The following is a 26,392-nucleotide window of genomic DNA, read 5'->3' on the forward strand; positions in this document are numbered from 1 at the left end:
AAAAGTCGTGGATGGAGAAAAGTTGAAGAAAAACATGTGACGACTCCTGCAGGAAATCCAGAAGCTGGTGTTGTGTTTGTTTGTCTCTTCATAAGCCGGAAACCATTGAAGATGAATCTCCTGAACCTAAAGCTTAGTTGGGGTGGGGTGGGGTGGGGGTGGTGGGGGGGAGGGGGGCCCGGGCGCCTGTCCATAATTAAAAAGGACGGACGGATAGGGTGACCTGCACATGGAGGTATAGACCAGTGGATGTATGCAGGTGCTTGAAAGTGGTTCTGGATCTCCCCTAAGCTTACTTTTTCATGTTGAAGAGGATACTAGTAAAAATAATATGTGCCTGCTTGCTCCGCTTAGCAGGCCCATAACAAGTGAATTTTTTTTTTGTTTGTTGTTGTTGTTTTTTTTTAATTGATTGTCCTATCGATTCCTCTATCAAACAATCAAAGAATCGGGTTGGATTTAGGCCAGTAAAAACTGTGCCATCATCGCGGTGGTGACCAGTCAAGTCAAATGTATTTATGAAGCCTTGAATCAAAAAAGAATCTCAAAGGGCTTCACACACCCACAGTTGACAAATATTAACTACTGACTTACAGCAACTGTATTTCATTGTTTGACTGCAGTATCAACTTTCCACCAATAGAGGTCAAGACTGAGAAACAGTCATGACTCCACTGGCCGCAATGACACGCCTGTGTGGATGGCGTAACATGGTTCCTGCAAAGCTTTGGGGAAAACATTTTGTTAACATATTTTTGTGGTCGACTTCATAAAAAAAAAGACAGATACTTTGCTGTTAAGTATATTTTTTTTTGTGTGTGTCTTTTTAGTCAAATACAAGGGCAAAAAACGAATGGCAATTTTCTATGATTTTTTTCCATTTTATCATAAAATGAATTATTTTGTATAGCACAAATAATAAAATTGATAAGAATAAACCTATTTACATGTGGTTTGGTTGTACAACTTTTCAATGAATGCAGTGGAATACAAAGAATTCCATTGAATACAACAGTGCTTCAAGTAACACTTCGGAATACCTACCATAGACTGTACTTTCAGAAATTGCATCTTTTTTTTATTTTTATTTTTTTCTTCTTCTTTTCTCTTTTTTTTTTAATAAAGAGCTCAGTATTGTTCATTCGGAAATGTCATCATCATTGCTCTTTATTTATTTTTTATTTTTTTATTTATTTATTTATTTTGTGTGTGTGTGTGTGTGTGGGTGAGTATGTGTATGTGCGTGCGTGCGTGCGTGCGTGCGTGCGTGTATTTGTTAGCTCACCAAAAAACCTATTAGAAAAAATCTCATACCGTTCACCTAAACCGAACACCGCCGTCAAGAGACCCGAGGGGACCAAAGAAAACCAAGGAAGGTGAAATCCAGCACCGACCAGACACCACCCACCAGAACTCCTCCCCAACCCAAGAAACATCCAGACCCCAACAAATCCAAAAAACATAAAATCAGGGAGGCCTCAAGAGACCGAAGGAGAGACCGAGAAAAGGAAGGAAGGACAGACGAAGCCGCGTGAGATCCGCAGACACCAGCCTCCACCGATTCAATGACCTGAGGAGGAAACAGATTGTGTCTGAGTTTCGATAGATGCTGGTGTGGTGGATCTGGCATGCATGAAAATCTCCACCAAAGAGGGGAGCCGTCGACCCCCCCGGAACAGAGCAAGCGCAACACCTCAGGGCCCCCCAGGCCGCGGCAGCGCCAAAGGACGACCCCCGGGCCCCGCCAGGGCCACCGGCCGGAGAGCAAACCCAGGAGCAGGAGCGCCCCCCACCCCAACACGGCCCGCGCCCCCGACCCAACGCAGCAGGACGGGGCACTGCAGGCCCGCCAGGCACCCCACCGGCCCCCAACCCCCGCACCCCCCACGACCCCCCGCCCCCCATCCACCCCCCGCCACCCACCCCAACCCAGCCCCAGCCGCCCCCAGGTCCCCAATCCCCCAGACACCCCCCCACCCCAAGCACCCCCCCCCGCCCCCCCCAGGTCCCCAATCCCCCAGACACCCCCCCACCCCCAGCACCCCCCCACCACCGCCCCCCCGACCGACCGACAGGGGACCGCAGCACTGCTCTATACTGCTGCCCCCAACCGATGGCACCCCCACAAGCCCCCCACCCCCCAAGTTGTGTGGTGTATTAAAATTGGAGGGGAGTTGTAGGGTGAAGACGGTGTTTCCACCCTACCCCACCCCCCAAAGTGTGTTATGTGCCCTATATGTCTATAAAAGTGTATTGTGCAAACCTAGTGTAGTGAGTTAAGAGGAGCGACCAGCGGGGCCCTCCCCAACCGGGCGGGGGCAGGAGGCGCACCGGCCCACCAAGCCCCCACCCACCCCACCGGGACCCCGGCGGGCATATGCATCTTAATGAGCACTTTGATGGGCACATGTTCGGAAAAAAAATGGAGTAGAAAGAAGTCAACACTTTTTAACTCCTACCCTTATATAACTTAATGAAACATTCTCAAACATTAAGACGCAAACATAATTCAAAACAATGTTTTACATTTTTTCTGTGGCGCTATAGGCATGAATGATTTTATATTTTAGTTTTGTTTAAACCCCGATAAGGAAGTACATAGCTTCAGCTCATCATCAAGCCACATCTGTATTTTACATACTTTACGTTTTTCAAACATAATTAAACCCCTTAAATTCTAGATTCCTTTTGTTAGTTTAAACATTTTTTTTTATATAAATAGGTAAGCTATTATTTACTACACCAAAAAGTGTTTCCATTGTTTTTAAGGACACAATATGCATACATTTCAAGATACCCGATCCTATAAATAACTGATTAGTTGTTTCCCTGTAACCAACCTTATTTATTATTCTAATTGTTTTTGTTCTGTAATTTAACAATTGGGTCTATATTTGTTTGATACGCATTGCCCCAAATTTCAGCACAATATGACATGTGAAGTAAAATAAGTGAAAAATACAATTCGCGGAGGCCTTTTTTTATTTAGAAAATCCTTGACTTTATAAAGAACAGCCTCTGATTTTGCCAATTTCCATTTTGTATATTCTATCTGTGATTTCCAACACAGTTTATTATCAATTATTACATTTAGTTTTATTTTACCACTGAGTTGCATACCATTAAACACCATGAATTTGGTCATTTTTCATTTAATGATATCGTATTATAATCAAACTTTTTTTTTTTAACACTATCAATTCCCTTTCGACAGTTTTTATGAATTGTTCCATGTTCTCCCCTGTGCAAAATATATTTGTGTCATCAGCAAACATTACAAATTTTAATATATTTAAAACTGTGCAAATATTATTCAAATTCAATTCAATTATTAAATAACTTTGGTCCCAATACTGAAGCTTGTGGTATACCACAGGTCACTCAATTGTGATTCTTCATTATTTATTTTTACATATTGAAACCTGTTATTTAAAAACTTATTTAACCATTTCAACGCATCACCTCTCATGCCATATTGTTCACATTTCTGCAAAAGTAATGGGTGATCAATGGTATCAAATGCTTTACATAAATCAATAAATATACCCACAGCATGTTGTTTTTTATGCATTGCTGTAGCTATATTTTCCACAAATTCCATCACTGCCAATTCTGTTGATCGCTTGTTTCTAAATCCATACTGGTGGTCATATTTGTAGAAAAAAAAAGGCATGAATTCTTTCTACAACATTTTTTTTTCAAGTATTTTAGAAAACTGGGGTAACAAGGAAACAGGTGTGTCATTTGACACAATATGCTTTTCGCCATTTTTATACACCGGTATCACTTTTGCTATTTTCATTTGATCAGGAAAAATACTTGTTGAAAAATGATTTATTGCAGACATAAGTAAATAGTTGGATAACACAATTAATGACTTCTTTTATAAGGCCCCGTCCACGCGAAAGCCAGTTTCAATGTACCCTCACAAGTTTCAGAGCTTGAAACCGATCACTTTTGAAAGTGGAACGATTTCAAAACGCGCCCCGTACGCGTCCGTCTGGACACCTTATGCAAGATACTCCTCCAGTGATGACGTAACGGTCGCAGCTCGATGACATATGCGCCAATTCTCGCGTGACCGTCAGTCTGTCAACAACAATGGCGGATAGCCGTGTCATAGTCGTTTTGCGCAGCCTCCTTAGCTTGCTTATGCTTTTGCAGTAAAATATTTAGCTTCTTTATTCCCACGTTCAACAAGCGGCGTTGTACTTGAATCAGCCGCCATTGTCACTTCTCCTTTCTTCGTCTTTTTCACGTTGTTTTGATACATGCAAAGCCATGTTTGTTAGATTGCAATAAAGTTAGAAAAAAAAGTGTCTGTCTTCTTCGCTGATTCTTCTTCTTCGCTTTCTGTTAACTCCTTGTGGCTGCGCTACAGCGCCACTCCAGACTTGGCATATACATGACAGCCGTTAAACGTCCTCAGCGTCTTCTTTTGGACACACGCAAGTCTTGAAACGCTTCTGTGCGTGCGAGATTTGTTTGAGGAACGAACTTTGCTTCCGCCTGGACGGGGCCTTAGTTCCCTGCTTTCTTTCAGTCCTTGTCGAGTCACTGTCTGTGTCAAACCCGGTTTCCAGCTCTTGTGTGTCTTGCCTGTTTTAGTTTGATACCCGTGAGTTCATTCCCAGTTTTGGTTTGTATGTTTTTTTGTATGTTTTTTGCTTTTGTTTAATTAAACAACCACTTTTTTTTTTTAGCACACCTGCCACCACCTTGACACGCTGTGCTGTACCCAACGGACACTTGATTAGGCACACCCACATAGCTGCATGTAAACATTCAATGATGGCCATTAACTGCAATACCTCATCTTTAATAAATGTATGCTGATAACGACAATACGACGTGAGCAATGCGAGCATACATTTGAACACTCATTTATTCCGATTTTTTTTTTTTTTTTAAGCTCTTGACAAGTTACGAGAATAACAGAGAAGATAAAAGTGCGATTAAGACGTGGACACAAGTGCAAAAAAAACAAAACGATCCACGTTCACCCTGCAAGACTGGTTATGAATATTTATATTCTCATTGGTGGTGGCGTACAGTGAACGGAAAAGAGCTCAAAGAGACCGCATACCATCATTTATATACAAGACAGAGCCAGGAGGGAGGGGTTCGTTACAAAGATTGGGGAGTGACTCAACTTTACAGCATAACTTTTAGAGGCAGGAGGAGAAAGGAAGGGCAGTGGAGGAGTAAATGTGGACCCACATGCTTGGATCCAAGTCTAAGAAGCAGCCCGACATAAAGCAAAGCTCAAATTGCACAGACGTGTATACAGTGTCCCCAAATGATGTCAATTCGGGGTGCTTTGTTGAAGTAATGCAATAAAAGATCAATATCCCTTTAATGCAAACGTTGATTTACATTGCAGGTTCAAGTGACACACTTCGGATTTCTTAGGAGACTGTTTTTATTTTTAATCATGATATGAATCCATTCCAAGTCCCACCCACAAAAATGAAGAAAAAAAAAGGTGACATGTTTTGAACTCATTCAGTGCCATTGACGTTTATATTCGTCAATCCAACATATTGCCTAGCTTAACTTTTAATATTTGTATTGTTGTTCACTTGTGTTGTCATATGGGATACGTATGACTTGAGATCTAAAAATAGATTGGAAATCAGAATCGGGCACTTGAACCTGCAGTGTGAATCCAACCAAATGTACATGTGCATGATTCTATTGAATGAAATAGTACATTGCATTTTCAATTTACAGAAGGTCATAAATACATTTTTCTGTCAATTTTGCATTTGGTAACAATAAATATTTTGCCCCCTGAGATGACCCAAAACATGCAGAAATGACATTCGTATGAAATCAAATGTAAATACTACGCAGTATTTACAGGCTGCATGACTAAACAGGTTGGCTGGCCTGTAGCGTGCAAAGCAAAAGACCAAAAGGCTGGCAAACCACGTCTTTAGTGAACATTTTGGTTTAATTGCCTGATTAAAATGTCATTCTGGTTTTTTTTAGGATCATCTCAGTGCAGCATAGACCAGTCAGGGATTCCCAACAATGTGCCCAGGGAAAGAGTCCGATTTCACTTCATTGCACTAGAAATTATTACTTACTTATAATGCATCTTGGCTCGTTTATTTATGCCAGTGGCAAATTTTTTTGGTGACGCGCCCAAAAGCGACAATATACTTTTGTGGCCTTTTTGTTTTGTGCAGATTGCCTTGACTCAATAAAGGTTGGCAAAAACTGGCATCGACGCATTAAAAACAACTCGAAACCACCCCATAATAAGCTAATTATCAAGCACTAGAGCGGCTACAATGCAAATGAGTTGGCATTTTTCTTACAAATGATACCGAGGTACACCATAAACGTCACACGGCTAGCACAACGTACGACAATATGAGGACACATATGTCATATATCAAAAATGAAAAATATTCAGTATTAGCCTACGGACGAGCTGAAGAAGAGGAAGTGGAAAAAGACGGTGGGAGTCGCTAGCTGCTGTGGGGACCGTCCTTCTTCACAACACAAAACACTCAATGCTACGGATCTCGTGTTCAATTTTTGACAAAAATCTTTTCTGTATTTTGTCACTGAAATGCTCCAGCTTACCATCAATTCAAAGATGGAAGGTTATGAGGTCTTATTTTCATAACATTTAGAAACAACCGACCATCTGGACCGTGTTTTTCAATGCAATTCTATTAAATTCCCATTATCCCATTATCTGGCGTTCCATTTTTTTGCATTTTACTACGAGTAGTGGCGATAATTAGTCAAAGATATACAAAGCAGCGCATGACCCTTATTTGTCTCTAAATACGACTTATGATGCACGAATGCTTCAAAAATTGTGTACCGGTATATTCTCAATATCGTCACCCTCTTAAAATAATTTATTGTTTTGCTAAAATTATTATTTTTGCCTAAATCATCTCCCCATGATGCAAATGGTTCAATTTGTGTGTTTCCTGAAAAATCTGAAAAAAATGACTTCGGTGATTATTTTAAGAAGGCGTCGACGTGCCGGTTTAAAAAGCAGGTCACACACATACTGATAATCGGGACCAATTGGATCATTTTCCTCCCTTGCAATCAGAGTCACAAGATGATCTGATCTGAAAGATGATCTACAATTGATTTTATTCACCCTCCACGATTTGGGTTGGTCACCATCACACACTCTAAGTGGAAGCACACAAGTGCCGATTATCGATTTAGGTCGATTGATTCCGATCATTTTTGGTTTTGAAAAGGTGACAAAAATTGCCACGTGTGATCTCATGTGTGGTGCGCTCAAGAGGGCCAATGCAGCAACACCGTATTTATCCCTAAACTTACGACAATCACTATTGCAACTTTTGCTCTGGTTCAACATTTACGATTGTTGGTCAAAAACATTTTCCAAGGGGAGAAAAAAAATCACTCTGAACAACAATCCCCAAAACCAACGATAATCATTCAGGACAATATTTTTGAGACATCCGATCATCAGAATTTTATCGGTAGGTGTGTATCCGGCGTGATTGGCTAATATCGTTCCTTTTCATGTCACAACCAGGAAGTGGTTGAATTTGGTGTTGACCACACACCTACGATTGCCACCCACACACCAATTGCAATCGCTCTTAATGTTATCCGATAATCAAAACATTGCTAACTTCAACTGGAAGGTGTGGAATCCGTCTTTGTGCCTACTCACACACCCCACAACTCAGGATAATCCCCTTAATCCGATAATCAGCCTGATTATCGGTTTGTGTGTATCCTGCTCAAGCGAAACTGTATTTGTCATCCTGAAGCAATAAAGTTTGGCAACGCAAGTGCAAACTATACACACACAAACAAACAAAAAGCTTTGGCAATGCAACAACTCGACAAGGACGATAAAGTGCCGTGCAACAAAATTGGTCGGTAGTTACATCACAAGTAACCAAAAACATATTGTGACAATAAATAACATGACTTTGTGATAAATACACATAAGGGATTATCTTTTTTCTCTCTCTCTCTTAAAGGCCAGGGTGTTTTGTTATCTTAAGTGATTTTTGTGGGGCAAATAGAAAATGATGGTTGAACGATTGACCCTTTGGTCCTAATTTACACATAAACTAACCTTATATACAAAGCCACTTTGAGCATTTATTCGATATCCATCTTAAGGTCAATGTACTAGTACTAGTACACTGTCTGGCGTCACTAGTAAGACAATACAGCGCAGTCGTATCACGATTGTGTTCAACTACTAGTAACATTTTTTTCCACTATATTTTTGCACAGAAGTATAACTTCGGCATACTAGTAGGCCAACTACATGTTACTAGTGAGCAAAACTAGTGAGCAAAACTGTGCACTGTTGACATCTACACGCTACTAGTGAAGCTCTAAATGTTAACTAGTATGATGTCAAAAATACTAGTATACAATCCAGCTCACTAGTATGGCTTACTAGTAACACTTCTTCCACTATTAGTGTTATTTTTGGCCGACTAGTATTACCATAAGTTGGACATTAAAAAAAAAAGCTCAAATGACTTAATGTGCGCTAGTAAATCGAATGTGTCTTACTAGTTACACAAAATTCCGCCACTGCATGGTATTTCCTCACACTAGTAAGACAACTCTTAACATATTAGTAGGACAACTACATGTTACTAGTGAGGAAAAACTCCTAGTTGGCATTCGTGCTACTAGTAGGACTCCGAAGTTTACATGCATACTAGTTAGGCCGAGAAGTGTTACTAGTTTAGCACAGTAGTTTGATAGCAAGGTTTAATTGCAGACAAATCGGCTAAAAGTGTCACTAGTAGTGGGGAAAAAAATGTTTAAGTGTGCTTTCCACTAGTAGCCTCCTGTATACTATTAAGTAGCATCAAATAGCCCACGACTTACTAGGAACATGCACTGTAGTTGTCTTACTAGTTTGCCAATATTTTCCTACTAGTGTAGACAAAGATGCTACTAGTAGCTACATGGACCTTAACCTGGATATCAAGGATACTGAATACTGTAAATGCTCGCAATGTTTCATTTATTCAATATGCTTGACACTACCAGGAGGCAAAAAGTGGCACTAGTAGCAAAACGACTGAGACACACGCTACATGACAAAGAGTGCACTAGTACACACGTCAACGATATCAAATAAATGCTCAGACGGCTTTCCATAGCCATGATACTTGAACTAGTATTACATGTAGCGTGAAACCTCCGAAGCGAAACGTATACAATACAATAGAATACGCAAACTAGTGCTAGCATCGTGCAGAGGAACCTCCCCGCCACCGGGTGGCGCTGTGTACAAAAAGAACACACGTGGTGTATTAGCCAGTTTGCTACCAACAAGGAAAGGCTGACTACATGAATATGAGTATACTGTACACGGCGTTGTCAACATGCAGCTTTGTAACAGTGACGGCATGTTATATATCTTTCAAAGGTTATTTCATATGATAAGAGAGTTGGTGGTTTTTATGTTTAGATTTTAGATTGTATTGTGTTGCTTGTGTTGCTTGTCATTTTCAAAGACGCCTGTGAAGAGTCTCACATCCTCTGGGCCACCGGCGCAGACTGGATTGACTTTCTCCTGGACAATTTGGACCTGCGGGAAGAAGATCAAGTTAAATAAGTATTTGATGTCCTATAATTAGCCAGAATTGTGGCTCCTGAATTGTGGCTGGCGACCATGTGAGCAGGAAAGACGGTTGTGTATTTGTGTTAGTCTCATGTACTCCACCATAACAGAAAAAAAAAATGCAGCATCCAATGCTTTGGCTTTCATTTTCTTCTACCTTTCATTTTCTGTTTTGGGAATTTTATTGGTTATTGTTTATACTTCATTCATTTTTCATACATTGTTCTGCCTGTCTGTCAAATGTCTGATAGTTTTGGCAATTTTATGGACATATTACGGTAATTTTCTGCCCCTTATCTTACTCTTTTGGGAATTTTATGGCTATTATGCCTGCTTTTTTTTGCCATCAATTTTCTGAAATTTTTGCCAATTTTTGGGACATTTTATGGTAATTTGGGGGATTTCTTCTCTTGTTTTTGGACATTTTATGGTTACTTTTTTAATGTTTTCTTTTCAGCCTTATTTATTCAATTCTCTGACATTTTTGGGCAATTTCATGGACATTTTATGGCAATTTTCAGCTTTTTCTTTTGGACATTTTATGGTAATTTTTTGGGACATTTTTAGGTACTTTTTCATCTACCTTTTCTCTCTTTTTCTAACAACTTCAAAATTTGGACTCTGACATCTTTTGAATATTGAATTATTAATTTTATATTTAATCATTAATTCATTAAAATAATATTATATCTAAAAAATACAAATAAATATGTTAAAAAAACACATAATTTTTTTTTTTTTGCGACCCACACGGAGCCACAGGAGAGGGACTAAAGAGCCACATGTGGCTCCAGAGCCGCAGGTTGCACACCCCTGTCTTAAACAGATGGTTGACACGAAATAGCCCAATTTTTGGGCCGAAAGTATTTCATGGGAGTGGTGCAAGTTTGATGATCATTTCACTATAAGGGTTAATTCTTGAAAAAAATCAGTCAGGAATAAATTTAGACATTTCTACCCTAGCACGATGCACAAAAAAGTCTCAAGGACCCATGCCAAAAATGTAACAAATCATCAGCCATTTTAGTTTTAAGCAGCCATTTCTACTTTGTCATATTCCCCTGAAAAGTTAGAAGAAGAAAAAAAACAGCCCCTATCACTCGTTTGTCTGATCTACGTGAAATTTGCTGGGCATATCCATCATAACAGGATGCACACAAAAAATCTCAAGGACCCTTGTTTGAAATTGAACAGGTACCATTTTGGTTTGAATCCATTATGTTACACTCATTTACACCTCCTAAACTTTGGGGGGGAAAATAGCCCCCAACATGAATTTGGGTGGATGGCAGAATGCACAAAAAAGGTCTCAAGGGCCCAGACTTGAAATGGAGCAGGAAGCCGACCATTTTGGTTAGAAGCAACTATTTCACACTCAGTTGGACCCGCTGTAAAGTTAGAAAAAAAAAGGAACCCCGACACCAGTTTCACTGCTCGACAAAGAACCGCCACGCCTTTTTTTTGCCTACGTCATCAAATTCCATTCTATTGATGGCAACTTCCGAGACTCACCTGATGGTACCCGCCAGCAGAGGATTGAAGGCATAAAGCCAGTCGTGCATCTCTTTGTCATTGTTGGCTTGAAGCAGTATCCCGCGATGCTCGGTGCACACGGCAAACGTGTTTGGAGTCTGCAGGCAGGCGGAAAAAGAACCCGGGTCACTCGATGACGCTCACCTCACCGAGAATCACTTTTGCCTCGTACCCGCAGCAAAGTCTGCTTGTCTTCACTGTATTCCACTTTGGCCGACGATAGGTTGATGACGGCTCGCTCCACGCTGTCCCTCTCGCTGCGATACAGGTAAACGTAGGGCCGGCGCACCACCACGTAGCGTTTCACCCAGCCGCTGGCGTGGGGCTCCAGGAAGTGGAGGTAGCCCTTCTTGGACACGATTGGACTGTACATAACATAATGGGTCACGTGGGAGGACAGAAATGTATTCAGAACACTAATTTCAATATTTGTTCCATTCAATTACTAAGACTCTAATATACGTATATACATAATGTTTAATTGAAGCACGAACAAGTGTGTGATCGCAATGATCCCGACCTGACTCGTATCTCCTGTATGTCTGGAACAAAGCTGCAACCTTTGAGAGTTTTCTTTCGGTCCACAGGGCTGAACGGGTCCAGATCGGGGGTGGACGCTCCGGAACCGGGCTCAGTGTGTCTACGAGAAAAATGACAAGATTTGTCCTTGACACCAAGATGCCACCAGATGGCGCCAAAGCAATACTGTTATTGCTTTTGACTGACCATTAAAAAAGGGAGGACAAGAGGTTTTAAGTTTCCCCAACAAATCAGCAAATTTGCGAATGCCAAACAGCGGATAGGCGGGGGTGTACTTCACTGTTAGCCGCATTCAAATTAACTCATTCACTGCCATTGACGGCTATAGACGTCAAAAATTCATTTGAACTAGTTCTATTAATTTCACATTTTTTTACATTTTTGTTAAGAAGAGTATGAAAACCTAGAATGCTTTTATTGTACATTTAGAACAGATATAAAATTTGTGATTAATCTTGAGTTAACTAGTTGTCATGTGATTAATGACAATTTAAAAAAAAATTATCACCTGATGCCCCTAATTAAAAAAAGAAAAGAAAAGATTATTAGAAATTAGGGACGTCAAACAAAAAATTTTTAAAATTGTAATTAATGTGCATGACTTCAATAGTTAACTCACGATTAATCACACATTTTATATCTGTTCTAAATGTACAATTTTTTTTTTTATGTTTTCATACTCTTGTTAACAAAAGAAAAACTAATAGAAATAGTTCAAATGATTATTTTACATCTATAGCCGTCAATGGCAGTGAATGAGTTAAGCAAAATTTGTTTTGACATTTTGTTAAAAATGCCGTAAATAAATCTGCATAAATGTAAAAAAATTAATATAAAGTGTCTAAATAGTATTTTACACAAAGTTTTTGGAATCTCCACAAATTCCCATGTAAATGTGCAATTTAACACAGCGTCCCCTTCCTGACGTCAACCACAAAACAAAACAAATATTGACAATAATATGTTCTCTGCAGCCACACTAGTCTAAATATGGGTATTTTGGTTAATATTGTGTTAGTGGCATATGAGTTAATGAGCAAAATCCAGCAATTTTTTATCAATATCAGAAGGCGGCCATTTTGCCACTTGCTGTCGAGTGAAAATGATATCACAGTTGGTCAGGGCTCAGGTAAGAACCAATCAGAGCTCAGCTTCAGAAAAAAGGTGAGCTGTGATTGGTTGTTGCCTAAGCCCTTAACTGTGATGTCATTTTCAGTCGACAGCAAGTGGCAAAATGGCCGCCCCCTGAGATGGATAAAAACGGCTGGATTTTGCTTCATAACGCATATTCCACAAATGTAATATCAATCAGAATGTTGAGACTATTGCAAAAAAAAAACCAACAACCTTATGATATGTAGATGTAAGTCATGTCCTGATAAGAGTCGCACACCTGATGTCGTAGTGTCCCTCGATGAGCGAAGGGCAGGTGGAGGACGGTGTGAGCGTGCTCAGCGTGGACACGGACGCCTCCCTCATCAGCGACGCCGATATCTCAGAGAGCTTCGGAGACACACGGACACGCATGGAGAGAAACGCACACACGGGACGACGCGGCACATACGCAAACACGCGCCAGCATTCGAGAATTGGTCCATTTGTAGCATCGGACTCGGTCTCGCTTGTCTAAAAGAGCCCCTTGGGTGGTGTTAAGATGGCCATGCAGGACTTACATGGAAAGTTAGTAGGAAGCCAAACACGTCACTAGGGATTTTTTTCAAGGAGTCATTAAATTGATGGGTTATTTTGGAGGACAGGTTAATATTATCACTAGTGTATGCTAATAAACAACATATTTTTGGACTAACAGACTTTAAAGGAGACATATTATGCATTTTCCCCACAATATCAAACACTTAGATGGTGTAGTAAAATTTCTCACATGCTTTTACTGACATTATGAAATATAATGTAAAGAATTTAACTTTTTTTTGGGGTCGTTAAATTCAATGACCATTGTACTACTCCTGTTGGTATGTGCACCTTGGCCACCTGGGGGCAGTATATTTGGATATACAATACATAGAGCCAGTAAAACTAGTCATTCATTGCAGAAGATAAATAACGTATGCCTGTAAGCATTTCTATATTGTCTATCAACACGTGCAGTTCTGCACTGTTCGGTAGCTTTGAGCTAAAACGGACTGAGCTAAAGCAAAATTTTGCGGTTGTTTTAAAATACACAATATGTCATTTTCAACGGCTCGTCTCTCAATAAACTTGTTAAGTTGGGTCACTCATATCTCAAGGCACCATTCCAAGCGCCACTTTTCAGACGCTAACACTGTTAGCTAATGCTAACCTGCGAATTCAATGAAAGTCAATGCTGCTTTGCTTACATTTTGACATTGACTTGATTGCAGGGGGGATGTGGGTGTTGCATGATAGTGTGCGGTCACTTGAAAGTGGCTCGAAATGTTCCCCTTGCATAGCTGGCTAATCATGGGCAGAGAAACTCACATGGGGGCTGTTATCATGTAAATGAGCCATATTGTGATGTCAAGTTTTGGCTAAATTGAGAAGCACATTTTCAGTATAAGTGTGACAACAAAAAGTCAATTTTCCATAATATGTCTCCTTCAAGTTATTTTTGGATGCGTTAGGATGCAACTCTTAACACTATTTGTCACAGTTGGTCTATCAAAAAAGAAGAAAGACTGAAAATCATATTTACATCCCAATAAAGATGAGAATTTGTGAAAGACCTTTGAATAAACTAAAATGTCATATTGTATTATGCAGTACAGGATCGACTAATAGAGCACTGTGACAAAGAGAGGGAAACATATTAAGATGATCATTAAAAAAAAGAATAGACAGATAAGGATATGTGATGAATGACTAATAAGCGCATCTAATGGAGAGCAGGGCTTGGTCACTCAAGTTTTCCGAGGGAATTACAGGCCGGATTAAAGGGTTTGGGCAGGGGCTCACCTTGCTCTCACTGGCACTGCTGCTCACCTGGCTGTAGTCCCTGTTAAAGGTGTGCATCAGCAGACGCAGACACTGGAACGGAACAGAAACAAAAATATATATATTGCGAAGTGTCCAATAAGAAGACGGATGAGATGAGTTCCGGAGGTTTCACCTTGGCAGCCAGCTCCCTCTGCCTCTGGTTGGGGCTGTCCAGTGCCGGGCTGTCTGCAGGACTCTGGCTAAGGACCGGACTCTTGGCAAAGTCGCTGATGTCGCCACCCTTGTAGAGAGCATCCTGGCCGGCCAGCAGGGTGGCCTCCAGCTTCTCCCTCAGAAGCAGGTAATGCCGGGTCTTCTCCACCTTAGGACAATGCGGTAGATGCGTATCAAGATGTTGTGGCTTATCCTTTGTTTTTTTTGTATTGTCCATCATGTTGCAAGTTATCATGTTACATCATTTTGGCAGGATGGATGAAGATTTTACGGGTCCATATCATTTAATTAGCAGTAATCTTAAAAATAACATTTAACAAAGTGGCTTTTGTTGCGATAATCAGATGATCCACAATGATGAAGTGAGTCAACAACATTAGGCGTTCCACAAGGCTGGATTCTCTGTCTGAATGTGGCTTCTGTTACCATGACAAAGAGCAAAGCTTGCGCTACTCGGTGTTGCCAATTTAACCACTGTCATTGTGTATAATGATTTTCTTTTTTCACCCCGCAGGGGACTACAAACTTAATTGGTTCCATTACCTCCTTTGTGAGTTCTTAAATCAAGGTAACTTTTCCCATTGAAATGAATGGAAATTCAATCAATCTGTTCCAGCCCTTAAATATATAGATAGATAGATAGATAGATAGATAGATAGATAGATAGATAGATAGATAGATAGATAGATAGATAGATAGATAGATAGATAGATAGATAGATAGATAGATAGATAGATAGATAGATAGATAGATAGATAGATAGATAGATAGATAGATAGATAGATTGAGTATATATAGTATATATAGAATATAGATTATTTTCAAATTTTAATTGGTTCGTGGTTGGAAATAAATACAGTACAACATAAAAATAATATACTTCATCACTATGAAAAAAAATCACGCACTAAACAAACAAGTGCTTATTGTAGTTTAACTTCATTAGAGGAAGGGAGAAGGATAACAGCTCCACCACTGAAAAAAGAGTCTCCATCCAAAACTTCTTATTCTTATTCACGTTTTCCTTTTGTCTGTCTATTTTCTATGTTTTCTTTTTCTTTTTTTTGGACAAAAAATTGGACATTTGTCTTTTTTGACATGCTAATGACATTAATTTAATTAATTTAACATTAATTGTTTTGGGGCATTTGAAGCCTTTAAATAGCCTCTAATTAAGAGTAAAAAAAATCATCTGCAGCAACTATTGCAATGAATTATGCACAGAACCAATGATGGGGAGCGCAAGACGCACAGCACGAAACATGTACGTAACTAGAGGCATATTTTCAACCAAAAATGTAGTTTGTAACTTGAAAAGTTTGTAAAACGGGTCATTTGTAACTCGAGGTTCCACTGTATATCAATATAAATATCTATATCTTTATGTCGTGTTATTCAAGACTTCTGCAGAACCCCTCCAAGTACAGACTACAAACGAATGGCACAATTGCCGGTACGTGTATACCCCTCTTAACTCATTCACTGCCAGCCCAGTTCAAATGGATTTTTATTGTCGAAAGCCGTCAATGGCACATAAATGACTTAACTCACCTCCTGCAGTAAGCTGAGCTTCTCCAGCTCCCACTGGTGGTCCAAAATGAGGCTGTCACTGCGAGGCCTCCACCCAGCCAGGTTCTCCTCCCCTCGGACGTACGCCACCGAGGTGTCCAGCACTCGCCTGCGACGCCGCTGCATGCCTGAAGAAGAAAATAAAAGCTTTCAAATAAACATAAAAAATACAATGATATATTATTTGTGATTGATTCGCACAAACTCTGACCTGGACTCCCGTTGTCAGCCAAGTAGCAAAGAGTCACCTCGTAGACTCCAGTGACACGGTTACTGTGAGCGAGGGGGTTATATATATGTCATTTAACACCAAATTCCATTTAAAATAAGTACAGCAAGTCAGACAGTCGTGATAATTGTCAACCTCTCTGAAGGCCTGAGGCAGCCGGTACTGAAGAGATTTCGGATGGAACGAGACGCGGGAAGTTTTGTGTCGCGGGAGTAGAACACCATGCAGAAATCTTTAGTGATAACGGTCGGTTGAGTGCAGTTCTCCATCTGGTCCAAAGAAACACAACGCAATTCAAATATATCAATTTTCGACAGTATTTGTCCTCGTTAGGGTGCTGGGCGAAGGAAAGGATACCTCCAGATAGGCCGAGAGGGTGATGTAGATTTTCTCTCTGTAGGGTGTCACTCTATTGAGGAGCAGGGAGTTGTGCATGGAGCTGTCCCACGCTGCCTCGAACCGGTAGAAGGTCCTGTTATCAGAAAATCAACGTTAGGATTTCGTGTTGATGTTTTTGGAAGAGGAAATGAGTCGGCCACTTGGAAGTGATGGTAAGTAAGCAGCCAGATTGATCAAGAAATACCTATGATCAACTCCCAAGGAGACGCTGCCAGTGAGGAAGAAAGAAATAGGAAATGAAATGTTAAAGAGGGAAATTAGATTCATGCAAAACAAATCATAGCCTTGTTGATTTGAAGTAAATAAACAAAAAATAGAGCCAGATAGATATCATGTTAGCTGTATGCTGCAAGTATTCATAGGGTTTCACTTTTTACACTTTTTTTTTTCTGTTATGATGTAGCTTGACAGGCGATGCAAAGATGAAGGGACAAACATGACCAAAGGTATGTGTGCCAAACTTCTGGCATCAAATTCAAAACGACTTGAGGTTGTAATTGTGTAAAAAAATGTATATACATCATTTTTGTTAAAATATTGTTATTGTGGGGTGTTGTATGTAGAAGTTTAAGGCAAACTTAATTTATGCAATTTTAGAATGAGCCTGTAACATAGCAAAATGTGCAAATAGTGAAGAACTGTGAATGCTTCTTTCTGGTATGCAAAATCGGTTGATCTGTAATTAAATGCATACTTGTCATCATGTTTTGGCCAGAAATATCCAGAAGACAGGATATTCAGGGAGAGGATGTTGGGGTCTATGATGGTCTCGTCAGCCTCCGGGGTGTTTCTGATACGACCTGGTTTTCACATAAAAATACCAAATATGCTTGAATTGGTGCTTGGGGGGGGGGGGGGCAATCACGTAAAATCACTGAGATCACATTCTTTTGGGTACTCACCAATCACCAGCTCCTTCACCTCTTTCCATTCAATGTCGTTCCCGTTTTCATGTGCAATGGTTACTGTGATTCTCCTCTGGATACCCTGCAGGATCAGGAAGAAGCAATAACTTGATAATGCTGAAACACATACTCCACATTAGCCAAATCCTCAATAGATTTGAATGCAGGAATACAAGATTTTTCCATCAAATCTATTTTTGAACTCTATTTTTAATCGGGTTGTCACATATTACACACACAAATACAAGTGCAGCGGTGCCCCCTCTGGTTTGTACACCTTAGCCTGAAGGTGGCAGCAGTGTGACGCAGGTAGAGTTGATTAAGTCAAGAAGAAGTAGCAAATACATTATTATATTTGATTTAATATCGTCCACAAAGCAGAAATTATATATGCCTGCTCGTACTGTCTTATGTTCGATTTGTGTTAAGTAACAGTTGACTGATGGTTTAAATGGCCGCTACACCAATGCTAATTTCTGTTAGCTTGTCAAGAGCATTTCCCATTGCATATCAGCCTTATGATAGCAGATTTACATTGGACTAATAATAATGGCAGTGGTGCTGTGATTAAAGTACTTTGAATGAACATTTGTTGTAACTGAATGGGTTCATAAATGAAAGTGGATGAACTTGTTCCTATTTTGGTTGAACGTGAAATGAACAAAGTGTGGTCTATTTCTTCCATATCCAGTTTTTTGTAAACATGCTCATTCTGGTTTTTGAACAGCAGCTCATTTGTATTCAAGAGTGGCAGGTTTCGTTAGACTTTGAAGAGAAAACCTGGCTAAACACACAGTAAACGGGTCTTCATACAGTACTTCGGGCCAGAAACGCTTTATTTGGCACCCCAAGTCGTAAATTACTGTTTTAGCCTCTGGTAGGAATTATAGCGTTATCTGTTTGGATTTCACTAATGATAATCGATACTGAAGAGAAGACATTCAAGACAGCAGGTGAAACATTTGGCTTGAGAGCACTCTGAAGTCACAGATAGCTTTCTTTTACTACTGAAATCTATTTATTTATTTTTTTATAGTTTTTCCTTTCTCTAACTATAATATTGATGTGTTCAGACCTGATGTAGAAGGTACGTGCCATGACAGGGCATCCCACTTCGGTGGTCAACAACAGCTGGGATGTAACTATAAACAGGAAGACAATCAACAAATTCACACATTGCAGCATGTGTACAGTAAGCCTGCTCCATTTGTTAACTCATTCACTGCCATTGACGGCTATAAACGTCAAAAATTCATTTGAACTATTTCTATTAGTTTAACTTTTTTTTCCCACTTTTGTTAACAAGAGTATGAAAACCTAGACATTTTTTTCAAATAATGTTTTCTTTAATTTTTTTTAAAGAAAAGATTACTAAAAATTAGGGGCGTCAGGCGATTAAAATTTTTAATTGTAATTAATCGCATGACTTCAATAGTTAACTCACGATTAATCACAAATTTGATATCTGTTCTAATTGTACAATATTTTTCTTCTAGGTTTTGATACTAAAAATTTTTAAACTAATAGAAATAGTTCAAATGAATTTTTGACGTCTATAGCCGTCAATGGCGGTGAATGAGTTAATCCGGCCCACCGAAGCATTTCCATTAGCAAATCATTCCTTTTTATTTATTTTGCTAATTATATAATTGAGTAAATGATCTGTCATGAATCAGAAAATAAGAAATATTAGTAAAAATAAAATTAAATAGTAAAAAAATTTTTTATTAAATAAATAAATGAAATATACAATAAAAATAAAAAAACATACGTAAATGACCTGGCCCATCTGTCCATTGTTAGGGAGATTAGATTTAAATGATCCTAAAGGAAATTCTGGTATCAAATAGCACATAACACAAATAAGAACTCATATTACATAGTTATCAAACTCACTCTCCACTGGCTTCCAGCTCACAGATCTCAAAGAAGACCATGAGGTCATATTTGGAGTGACAAGGTCCGGCAGCAGAGCGGGTAAGAGTGCTGAGCTTGGTGGCCGGCACTGGAACAGATAAGACATGCGATATGGAGACATATCCTACACTGTAAAAATAAAAATAATAAAAAAATAAAAGTAATTTTCCGGCAGCTGGGACACCAGAAAAATAACAGAAAGATCACAGTCTCTTTTTGAAAATTAAAGGTATATTAAAAAATATAGGAAAAGATCTATCTATCTATCTTTTGTTTTTACAGAGTACCTACAATACTTTGTTCCTGTACTTGAGTTGTGTATCAGGTATCTGTACTGATTGAGATCTTAAGAGTCTTATAAAGCGGAGAAGTGCAGAATCATGGCGGAAGGTGACTCAGAGATGATGAAGCAACATATTCTGCGTCTGGCCTTATTTAAGAGAATTCATTGTTAGATGCTGTTGGCTCCAAGAATGATTCATGTGTCTTTTGCCAGGCTGGAAAATCAACAGCTTCTGTCCTTCAAAAAATCTCAGTCTAATCTGAGACAAGCAGTGATTGATTAGTCAGTAGTCACGACACACAACATTTGGTCACCGTTTAGCATTGGTTTTATCGAAACAAATGCAACAAAACAGTTGGTTTAGTGGTAAAGCAACACATATTTTGGTGAGAATTACGAACGCAGAATTAGCATGGGTTAGTGTTTAGTTAGCATGAGTTAGCATTAGCTGGGGGGGAGAGTGCTAGGCGTTAACACATATGTTTGGAGATTTGTAAATAATGTATATAGTACTGTAATGTTAAATTAAATAGTTACATTAAGACTTTTGCTTTTATTAGATTCTCATTTTCTGTACTTCTACTTAAGTATAGAATGTAAGCATTAGTACCACCTCTGCATCAACAGAGATATGATACAGTGAACCTTCTTGAGTGATTTATGATGCAAAGACAAGTACTTTCTGGTTTCACAGAGCTGATAATGTTCATGTTTTTTTTTGTTTTTTTTACACATTTCATACACGGTACGTTGATTATCTGCTAGTTCAGGTCAAAAACCTCCACTATCAGGATACTTAGCATATGTATGTGGTAACTACAGCATCCTTCCACTAATCTGATGAATTATTAACACTTTACACAACTTGGACAGCCATACATCATTTCTGGACCACTTAAGGAGTTCAGGGTCGTGGGGAAACCTTGGAAACAAGATGAATTGCGTCTCTGTATGAGGATTGAATGGCTTTGTATGAAAAGCAATTTTTCAGTTGCTATGCGTGCCAGGATCAATCGCCAGATGTGCAGGTGCGAGTCACCGACTGTAATTTGCTCGCGATTGTCCAGGTCAGACACATTCGAGGCATGTGACTTACTGACACGTGTGCTCTTTGCCTCAAAAGACGTTACAGAATTAGGTGCCGCTCACCTGGTTTGGACAAAGGCATCACTCTGGGAAACTGCCTTCTGGAAGGTCTCAATGGACTGAAAGGCACAGAAATCATTAATGTGGAAAACTTTCATGCATTTTGAAAATATCGATTGTTTGATCTATTCAATCCTGACCTGATTAGATCCTTGCAAAGGTGCGGGAAAGGCTGCTTTTGATAGTGACCAAATACTTCAAAGACGATGGGCTGGGTCTTGATGTACTCCACAAATGACTTGGTCACCTCCACTGAGATCTAAGGGAAGAAAATCATAACTTGTCTGTATCAGGTTGTTTCTTTATCAACGAGCAGGAGTGAGCCTGTTGACTTCTTACATTTTGCACATGGTAAAATCCAAGCGGTGGCCCCCTGCCCGTGTTTTTCAAAGGCTCGGTAGAAAACGCTTCATCATGGCGGTGGATAAAGCTAGAAAACAAAGTGAGGTTCACTCATTCAAAATTGGTGTGTGAGTTTTTATAGGACAGGAGAGTCCTCCAATCTCTTCACATTGACTGGACTCTTGACTCTACACTCTAAAAACAGTTGAGTCAAAAGTAACCCAATTATGGATCAAAAATGGACCGATCCACTTTATGGGTCAATTTGACCCAATTTTCTGGGTTTTATAGAAAATTACCCACATTTTTTGACCCAAGTAACGGATCTAATCAATTTTTATGAGTTGTTTTATACTAAAAGACTAAAAGACTCAAAGTTGGCTCAAATTGACCCAAGTAGAGGATCGGTCCATTTTGGGGTTATTTTTGGCCCAACTGTTTTTAGAGTGTAGATTTAGATGAGGATCAGATCATATTTTATGACGTGCAATCCACTCACTTGAACTGGCAGAAGATGTCGGCGTACTCGGCCGAGATGCTGGAGGCCTGCAAGACGGTGACTCTGAAGGTGAAGGTGCTTCCTATCGTAAGGTGGGACAAAGCCTTCTCTGGCGACAGCTCCAAAGGAAGGTCCAGACCCAGTCCCGAGCTCTTCACGGGGCTTGGTGGAAGCTCCAGGGTAGCTACGTGGAACAACAGTTAAAAAAAAAAAAAAAAACACATTGGGGTGTGTGTTACCTCTCAGATGTCATATGAAGCTAAGCGCTTCCCCTCACCTTCACACGTGTTGTTGTTGACTTCGTCTGCAGAGATTCCCACCTCCGCATTTTGACCTTCTCCTTCCACAATGCGGAGCTCCTCCTGGGAGGTGTTGGAGTGGGAAAGGCCCACCGGTGAACATGACTCGGTCTGGAACTAGAGGAGTGAAACAGCCATAGACAAATTAAAAAGCATGAACATAATAAATTCAAAATTGGTTGGAGTTTGTAAGTGCAGAGCTGAGAACGGTTATATTTCTATATGTATATTCACCAGATGTGGGCATCGTCATTGACTGGAATTGATGGTTGATGGAAGTGCCCACCTTTTGGTAGGCACAAAAATACACGGATTGAGAAGGACCGTGTGTACTCACCGCAATCGACAGAAATATCAAGTATTCGCTGAAAGTGCTGAAGCACACGCCAAAAGGTGGGCACTTCCATCAATTCCAGTCAATGACGATGCCCAACTCTGATATTCACGCTACATCACTTATGTCACGTCTTTGACAGAAATCACCAAAAGAGGTCACCTTTTCAAACTGTTTATCTTCGAAGGAGATCTTGGCCGTGCCTGACTGTCTCACACCAGAACCGTAATCTGGAGCTTCTTCATCCGCTACAGACACAAGACAACACTTAAGGTTAGGGTTACTAAATGTACTAAATGCGCCTTTTCAATAAACTCTATTAAATTCCGACCTGAAATGGCCTGCACAGCCACTCTGAGGAAGCCCTTCACTTCGCCCTTCTCGCTCACGATGGCCACCCGATGAACCAGTGGAACCGGATACAGCAGGTTGCTCAGGTACACAAATGCCCTGAGGAGAGCCGGGGAAATTTGATTGATGATTTGATTGGTGATTCTTTACGGCGGCCATGAATGGAGAACAGCCACTCACTCACCTGCCAACCAGACGGAACCACGGGAAACGGTCGTAGAAGGGGTCTCCGCCGGTCAGGGCATGATCACAGTCCTCCACGGCGCTGCTCGGGAGCTCTGCGGCGCGATCGTACATTTCTCTCATCAGGTCCAATCTCTGCCTACAAGGGCAAGGAGTTAAAGTTAATAAATGTAATAATAAATAAATAAATAAATAAATACATACATAAATAAATAAATAAAATAAAATAAAAATAGTTTATAATAAGGTAAAAAATAAATAAAAAATGTTGACATAAAAAAAAGGTTTACTCATTGTTTGGATGGTTAATTAACAATTTGATTTATGTTTAAAGGAAAATTATTATTGCTTGTTTTTAACATTTATAGTGTTCCCTCACTACTTGCTGTGAATTTCCACAAAGTAGAGGACTTTAACATTTCAACCCCCAATTTAACACCCCCCCAACATAAAAAAATAAAAATAAAATAATAATAATATTAATAATAATAATAATTTTGGGGTGGTATGAGGGGGTACATAAATAATAATAAATAATAATCAAATAAATAAGATAAAAATAAATACATACATAAATAAATAAAATTTATTAATTAATTAAAATACAAAGAGTAAATAATAAGGTATAAAATATTTATTTGACATTAAAAAAGAGGTTTACTAATTGTTTGGATGGATAATTAAATTTTTTATTTATGTTTAAAGGAAAAGTATTATTGCTAAACGTACTTCCGGTTTCATTTTCATTATCTTTTTTTTTTTGTGTGACTTATTATGTTATGGACCCGAATAAAAATTTGCGATAAAGTGAACCGCAAAGTAGCAAGGTACCACTGTAATTTAACAGTACAATATTTACTCTAACTATGACTTTACAAATATGTTCCAATTTTCGTACAATTGCAGGCGTCGCAGCCATAGGAAGCGAACTCTGTTGTAATACCTGAGCTTCTCCAGAGTCCAGTAATGTGTGGCTCCGTTCTTCTGGTCCTGCACTTCAACGGCCACGATGGTCCGCGGGAACGGTCGTCTCTCCCTCTCCTTGGTCTCGCTGGGAGGCAGCAGGTCGGGAGGCAGTGGGGAGTACAGCGTGTCCGTCAGAAGGACGAACTGGAACTGGACCTAAACACGTTGCTACCTTAGTTTCAATTGATTGCGTAATATTTTTTACGCATATGTTGCGTCATCTGTTTCTGTTTGTTGCTCATAGTCTTTAAATCCTTTTTTGTTTCTCCCACCTTCTTCTTCAGCTCCACACTTATCGCGTTGGCTTCCTTGAGGAAGATGGCATTGCCCCAAAGCAGATCCCGGAGCGAGGTGAACTGGTAGAAGCGCCACTTGCGGAAAGCCCACAGAGCCAGCTCTGTCTCACGCGTGGTCCACGGCACTGGAGACGGAACCGAAAGTTACACATTTCAAGTTAAAAAGGAAAGCTTTGAATGGTTTACTGTTTTACTGCTAATTTCACCTTCTTCCTCTGGTTCCTCTTCTTCTTCGGGCGACTCCAGGTAGCGCGAGTCCACCTGCTTCTGGAGAGCCTCCAGCTTACTCTCATAGTCCTAGAAAGAGAAAAAAAAAGGTGCACATAACAAGAAAAAGGCAGAAAATCGTGTTGTGATGAAATGTTTACAAAACTTGTCTTTACCAGCCTCTGTTGCTCAAGCAAGATACTGGCTTCTTCTCTTTCTTTACGATATTGATCCTCAAGCTCCTGAAGCCTGAAAAGAGATTTTCCATTTTTAAATTCCACATGGCCTTGGCGGAGGTCCTTGTTGTCCTTGACTAGACTTCTTAACTGTGCCGAATGATGTAATACCGTTCCGGGTTTTTCTCTTCAAATCAAATGAATAAGCAAAGAGCGCAACGCGTCATCTCGCACCTCTGCTCCATCTCCTGCTTCATGTCGATGCCTTGCTTCTCCAGCAGCTCCCTCTGAGCGAAGGCCCAGTCGACAGGCTCCACCGGCGTCTCGGCGCACGGCGTCCTCTCGCGCTCCAGTCGCGCCTGCTCGGGGTCGTTGAAGCGGAACACGTGACTCTTGCCCATGATGATGCGGTTGCCTAAATTGGACACGTTTGCCAAGTCAAATTTTCCAGATCATTTTTCATCAATTCGATTATTTTTTATTTTATTTTTTTTGCAGTGATACCTGAGCGCAGCACAGTGGGCGATGTGACCCGCTTCCCATTAACGTACGTCTCTGCGTCCTCACACGGCTCCAGAACCACACATCCTTTCGAATGAAATACATTACATGAAGTCTAGACTGTATGGGTGATGATTGTTTTTTGTTTTTTATGCTGCAGTAAATAGAAAAAAAAACATTTTCCAAATGAAGATACAAATCAGATTGGTATTGGATATTTATAGAGCCCCAAAGATGAGATGGGATTTAAAAAAATTAAATAAAAATTGTAGCCACATTATGGATGCAAGTGCTAATGCTAATGCTAATGCTAATGCTAATACAGTATGTGGCTCGTACCTATGTCATGGCAAAAAATAGTATTTTGTGGACGCGTTATACTGGTATATAATTTTCCTTTGAACCTGCGGTGTTAATCCAACCTTCGTCTCTATATTGAGATTTTAGTATTTGAATAAATCCATCCACCTTCTCCCTGCGGGCCTGTGGTGCTGCTGAAGGTGCAGTGTTCATCTCGGATAAAATGCCCGCTGAGTACGATGTCCTGGCGCGCCTTGGCATCATCGCGGCCAACCCTAACGAGGGTAAAGATATGTCAATTAAAGCCAAACGTACATAATCTTAATATTCAAATAGTCTTACTTTGTGATGCCGTCTTTAATGTAGTACAGTAAACATTCGGACATCAGCGGGTCCTCGTTTAGGTTGACCAGATGCGGCGTCTAAGGCGTAAAAAAAAAAAAAAGATACATTCAGATTTGGACTTAGTAAGTATATAATTAGAATCGTTACCTTTTTGGGGGAGAAAACACCAACAGTGCCTCCATCTTCTCTCATGGCAACACCCATTTCAGCCAGTAGGGCCTCTCTGCACAAACATACTTGTTGGATGGCGGGTACTACACGACAATATACACAATAACCTTTCACATGCTAACATTGAGTGCAAAATGACATGACTTAACTATT

The 26,392-nt window shown here is 39.9% G+C and overlaps 1 protein-coding gene across 5 annotated transcripts in view; it reads right to left on the reverse strand.

The window, feature by feature from the left end:
- Positions 1-4,855: 4,855 nt before the first annotated feature.
- The window catches only part of kif1ab (kinesin family member 1Ab), a 32,730-nt gene continuing 11,193 nt past the window's right edge, over positions 4,856-26,392 (reverse strand). For 3 of the 5 annotated variants that reach the window (XM_086077714.1, XM_086077740.1, XM_086077732.1), the window contains 33 exons: positions 26,216-26,291; positions 26,066-26,145; positions 25,892-25,998; positions 25,427-25,510; positions 25,157-25,337; positions 24,923-24,995; positions 24,746-24,836; positions 24,516-24,664; positions 24,221-24,399; positions 23,279-23,416; positions 23,075-23,193; positions 22,906-22,991; positions 22,388-22,526; positions 22,111-22,294; positions 21,609-21,699; positions 21,410-21,528; positions 21,273-21,328; positions 19,820-19,928; positions 18,999-19,065; positions 17,921-18,005; positions 17,713-17,818; positions 17,203-17,226; positions 16,977-17,091; positions 16,755-16,888; positions 16,602-16,663; positions 16,373-16,518; positions 14,781-14,969; positions 14,627-14,698; positions 13,086-13,195; positions 11,673-11,792; positions 11,325-11,517; positions 11,132-11,250; positions 4,856-9,586 (listed from right to left, as the gene is read on the reverse strand). In XM_086077714.1, the coding sequence (XP_085933840.1) occupies positions 9,529-9,586; positions 11,132-11,250; positions 11,325-11,517; positions 11,673-11,792; positions 13,086-13,195; positions 14,627-14,698; positions 14,781-14,969; positions 16,373-16,518; positions 16,602-16,663; positions 16,755-16,888; positions 16,977-17,091; positions 17,203-17,226; positions 17,713-17,818; positions 17,921-18,005; positions 18,999-19,065; positions 19,820-19,928; positions 21,273-21,328; positions 21,410-21,528; positions 21,609-21,699; positions 22,111-22,294; positions 22,388-22,526; positions 22,906-22,991; positions 23,075-23,193; positions 23,279-23,416; positions 24,221-24,399; positions 24,516-24,664; positions 24,746-24,836; positions 24,923-24,995; positions 25,157-25,337; positions 25,427-25,510; positions 25,892-25,998; positions 26,066-26,145; positions 26,216-26,291 (3,661 nt within the window). In that variant the 3' untranslated portion in view covers positions 4,856-9,528. The remainder of the gene's footprint in view (positions 9,587-11,131; positions 11,251-11,324; positions 11,518-11,672; positions 11,793-13,085; positions 13,196-14,626; positions 14,699-14,780; positions 14,970-16,372; positions 16,519-16,601; positions 16,664-16,754; positions 16,889-16,976; positions 17,092-17,202; positions 17,227-17,712; positions 17,819-17,920; positions 18,006-18,998; positions 19,066-19,819; positions 19,929-21,272; positions 21,329-21,409; positions 21,529-21,608; positions 21,700-22,110; positions 22,295-22,387; positions 22,527-22,905; positions 22,992-23,074; positions 23,194-23,278; positions 23,417-24,220; positions 24,400-24,515; positions 24,665-24,745; positions 24,837-24,922; positions 24,996-25,156; positions 25,338-25,426; positions 25,511-25,891; positions 25,999-26,065; positions 26,146-26,215; positions 26,292-26,392) is intronic. The other 2 variants (XM_086077749.1, XM_086077723.1) reach the window with 1 other exon arrangement.

Source organism: Leptonotus elevatus, chromosome 1, assembly GCF_054856555.1.
Source record: "Leptonotus elevatus isolate MCC_2025b chromosome 1, RoL_Lele_1.0, whole genome shotgun sequence".
Lineage (NCBI taxonomy): Eukaryota > Metazoa > Chordata > Actinopteri > Syngnathiformes > Syngnathidae > Leptonotus > Leptonotus elevatus.